The sequence below is a fragment of the Hyperoodon ampullatus genome (assembly GCF_949752795.1).
Source record: "Hyperoodon ampullatus genome assembly, chromosome: 11".
Lineage (NCBI taxonomy): Eukaryota > Metazoa > Chordata > Mammalia > Artiodactyla > Ziphiidae > Hyperoodon > Hyperoodon ampullatus.
Genome location: NC_136924.1, coordinates 98,056,331 through 98,060,950, shown reverse-complemented (window position 1 = coordinate 98,060,950; position 4,620 = coordinate 98,056,331). Strand labels below are relative to the sequence as shown.

The 4,620-nt window shown below is 58.2% G+C and overlaps 1 protein-coding gene across 1 annotated transcript; it reads left to right on the top strand.

Moving 5' to 3' along the window:
- Positions 1-2,827: 2,827 nt before the first annotated feature.
- KCNA6 (potassium voltage-gated channel subfamily A member 6) lies at positions 2,828-4,411 on the top strand (the record flags this gene model as incomplete). Its single annotated transcript, XM_079715730.1, has 1 exon — positions 2,828-4,411. One exon carries the CDS (start codon positions 2,828-2,830, stop codon positions 4,409-4,411), a length of 1,584 nt encoding a protein of 527 aa, XP_079571856.1.
- Positions 4,412-4,620: the final 209 nt, after the last annotated feature.

Genomic DNA, 4,620 nt, shown 5'->3' with positions numbered 1-4,620 from the left:
TGGCAGCCTTAACCCAAGTGGTATTCAAAGGGCTATTCCCGCCACCACGTTAGACTGTGCACCCTCCTGGCAGAATGCAGGTTCCTCCCCACGTTTCTCCAAGGTTTGTTTGGAAGAGTTACTGACCTAGTTGATAACCTCGTGGATAAAAATGGAAATGATGAAAACAAACATGCAAATGAATATTTCACTGTAAAAACTGACCACAAAAGATGACAAAAGGGATCATGAGTGAGTCAATTTACCACCCAGAAAAGAATTACAGATAATTGGACATGGGTAAAAAAGAGTATCTTCTATGTTATATAATACTTATGTTATATCATATAATATATGATATACTTATATAACATAGCTTATATGTAGGTTCCCTTTCTTTCCTTAAAATATTTCTTTTTTTTTTAATAGTGCAAAGTTTAAATTGATTAATTATAGAGCCTGTGAATAGGAAAAATATTGACTGAGTGACTGGGTACACTTGCTCTCTCGCCATTCACTGAAACATGCAAGCTGAGAGGAGGGAGTGGAAATGAACAGGATAAGCAAAGAAAAGAAGCGGAAGAACGATTGCCCTGCGGGCCTGGTGAGGGACCACACTGGAGGATGAAGCAGTGATGTGGCAGCCTGTCTCCTACCCAGTCACCACTTGACCTCTGCCCTAAACATCCAGGACACTTAGTTCCCTACCCCCCATCCCACCCCCACCCCCACCGCGCTGGGAGTGAATCACTGTGGTTTTCAAACACTCCATGCAATACAAAGAACTCTCACATGAATCTTGTGGTTTGAGAGTAACCTTATGTATCATTCCCATCAGTATCATCCATGAACTCTTACCAATGATCTAAGAGCACAAGAAGCTACACACAAACACCTTCTGGTTGTCAGCAACTATTTTGTCCACAGCCACCCCAAAAGGGGGAAAATGAAGCACAGAGAAGCAAACGTCAACCCTACCTGGCAGTGGTAGTGTGAAAAGGTCAGACCAAAGCTCCCCCAGCAGACCCCAACCTGTGTGATCCAGTGATGGAAGACGATAGGGCCTCTGGTAGAAATGGATGGAAAACGATTCTCACCTCCTCCCTCCTGGAGAGTTAGGGGAAGAGTCTCTACAACAAACTTGGGTCCCTACCCAAATACTGCCACGTGGGTCTTCGCTGTAACATTACTTAGGAACAGAGGCCATCTTTCTCATAGTTTTGTGAAGAGGGAGTGAGGTGGTGCAGGTGAAGCACCTGGAAGGTGGCCGGTACGTATTAAGTGCTCAGGAAGTGCAGCTGTTAGTTTAATCAGCAGGCCCTTTCCACTCCCCCCTTCCCCCTTGTCTCATTCACTCCTTCGTTCCCAGGGAGGCTGGGAGCTTATGAATTCCAGGATGTACTTCCCTGGGCTATGCTACCTCTGAGATGCCACCATCTTCTGGTTCTTTCTTCACTGGGGCTGCTGCCCAAACTCCCAGGACTCCCTTGGAAAACTTCTGTTGGAAAAGGCAACCAGCGGCTTCCTATCCTTTTCCCTGCTATCACTTTGCAATCCTGGGAGAATGGTGGCCTCGTCCTGCCGGGTTTGCAAAGGGAGGTATGGGATTCTCTGGGGACTGACGTTGGAGTACAATTTAAATTGGAAGCTCTCAAGACATCAAAACATGCTTCCTCAATTTTTTTTTTAAGTAGAGATTGGAGAAGCTGGCAAATAGGTCTTCGTAAATACGGAAGGACAACATATAATTTGATTTCTTTCATTAAATTTCTGGGTGAGTGGAGGCACAGAACTCTGTGCCATGGGGCGGGGGCGGGGGCGGGGGCGGCGGTGAGGGGTGTTTTCTTATTGATGAGATGCACTGCGCAGGTCAGCTCCCTAAACCGAAGAGAGAAGAGCGACTTGCAGGGGCGGGGGTGTGTGGCATTAGGGTACCTGCGCCTGTTTAGAGGGCCGTGGATGTGGACGTGCGGGAGGGAGAGGCGTGCCAGGAGAGCGCGGGAAAGCTTACTGGAGAGGTGAGGGTGCGTCCGCTCGCCGCGCCCTGGCTCGCGCGGCCCCTGGCCGGGCAAGGGGTGTGATGCGCGAGTGGGGTGGGAGGGGGCAGCAGGCGGGGCCTGCCACGTCACTTGGAGAGAGTGTGCTGGGAAGGAAGGGCAGAGCGGAGAGCCGAGCCGCTGCAGCTGCGGCGGCTGCAGCGAAGGCACAAGGGCTGGGGAGGTGGGTCCGCGCGCCCCGGCGCCGGGGCGGCCCCAGGGCCCTCTCGCAGGCCAGCGGCGCGGCTCGGAGGGAGGCGGTGGCGGCCGCGGCGGCGGGAACGGCGACCTTGGCCAGCGGAGTCCGCGGTGGCCGTAGGGCGGAGGCCGAGCCCCGCCAGGCGTCTTGACCGAGCCGGAGGGAGGCGCATCTGGCGCTCGGGTCCCAGCGGCGGCCGGGGGTCTGGAGCTGCTGGAGGAGCGCCGCGGGAGCTGGGACGTGCTGACCGGTCTGGAGGGCGGACCCCCGCGTCCCGGAGCCCAGTCTGGGGAAGGCGGGGGCGCGAAGCCACGCTCCTTTCCTGGCGTCCAGCTGCACACGCGCCAGGCTTCGGTTCCAGGTACCACAAGCTCTATCTAGCATCGGGCGCAGATAACTAGGGGCGCGGAACCGAACCCTCCGCGCCCAGGTCACCTGCCCAGACCTAGCCCGGCGAAGACCGGGGCTTCGGGGCTTAGGGACCCGACGTCGGTCGTACCGCGAGCCCCACCCCGAAAAGAAGGCGCCGCCGAGAGCTGGGAGGCGGCGCCGCGCCCGGGAGGTCGTGTCGTGGGCGCCGTCCTAGTGGCGGGGAGCGCACCGCGGAGGGGACATGCGATCGGAGAAATCCCTTACGTTGGCGGCGCCGGGGGAGGTCCGTGGGCCGGAGAGGGAGCAACAGGATGCCGGAGACTTCCCGGAGGCCGGTGGCGGCGGCGGCTGCTGTAGTAGCGAGCGGCTGGTCATCAACATCTCCGGGCTGCGCTTCGAGACGCAGCTGCGCACCCTGTCGCTGTTCCCCGACACGCTCCTGGGGGACCCCGGCCGCCGCGTCCGCTTCTTCGACCCGCTGAGGAACGAGTACTTCTTCGACCGCAACCGGCCCAGCTTCGACGCCATCCTCTACTACTACCAGTCGGGGGGCCGGCTGCGGAGGCCGGTCAACGTGCCGCTGGACATCTTCCTGGAGGAGATCCGCTTCTACCAGCTCGGGGACGAGGCCCTGGCTGCCTTCCGCGAGGACGAGGGCTGCCTGCCCGAGGGTGGCGTGGACGAGAAGCCACTGCCCTCCCAGCCCTTCCAGCGCCAGGTGTGGCTACTCTTCGAGTACCCGGAGAGCTCGGGGCCCGCCCGGGGCATCGCCATCGTCTCGGTCCTGGTCATCCTCATCTCTATTGTCATCTTTTGCCTGGAGACGCTGCCGCAGTTCCGCGCAGATGGTCGAGGTGGAAGCAATGGTGGTGGTGTCTCCCCGGTGTCCAGGGGCAGCCAGGAGGAAGAGGAGGATGAAGACGATTCCTATACGTTTCACCCTGGCATCACCCCCGGGGGAATGGGGGCAGGGGGCTCATCCCCACTAAGTACCTTTGGGGGCTCCTTCTTCACCGACCCCTTTTTCCTGGTGGAGACGCTGTGCATCGTCTGGTTCACCTTCGAGCTGCTGGTGCGCTTCTCCGCCTGCCCCAGCAAGACGGACTTCTTCAAAAACATCATGAACTTCATCGACATCGTGGCCATCATCCCCTACTTCATCACTCTGGGCACCGAGCTGGTGCAGCAGCAGGGACAGCAGTCAGCCAGCGGAGGCGGCGGCCAGAACGGGCAGCAGGCCATGTCCCTGGCCATCCTCAGAGTGATCCGCCTGGTCCGGGTGTTCCGCATCTTCAAGCTGTCCCGCCACTCCAAGGGGCTGCAGATCCTGGGCAAGACCCTGCAGGCCTCCATGCGGGAGCTGGGTCTGCTTATCTTCTTCCTCTTCATCGGAGTCATCCTCTTCTCCAGCGCCGTCTACTTCGCAGAGGCTGACGATGACGATTCGCTCTTTCCCAGCATCCCGGATGCCTTCTGGTGGGCGGTGGTTACCATGACCACAGTAGGTTACGGGGACATGTACCCCATGACGGTGGGGGGCAAGATCGTGGGCTCGCTGTGTGCCATCGCTGGGGTCCTCACCATCGCCCTGCCTGTGCCCGTCATCGTCTCCAACTTCAACTACTTCTACCACCGGGAGACCGAGCAGGAAGAGCAAGGCCAGTACACCCATGTCACTTGTGGGCAGCCTGCCCCGGACCTGAAGGCAGCTGACAATGGACTCGGCAAGCCTGAGTTCTTGGAGGCCACCCGGGAGCGGAGACCCAGCTACCTTCCCACTCCACATCGGGCATATGCAGAGAAAAGGATGCTCACGGAAGTGTGATGGATGCAGGCCGGGCCTGCACGGAAGGAAGGACACTGAGCAAACCATCCCTTAGGGCTCCTTGTCATCCTCCACTACTCGCACCCCAGCTCCAGGTGACTTCCTGACTCCCTCCCCTACACCCAGTGGCTGGTGCCAGGACCACACACCTGGACTCTCAATCTTGTTACTTGACCCCTGCAGCATCCAAGGTTTCTCCATCTAAGTGA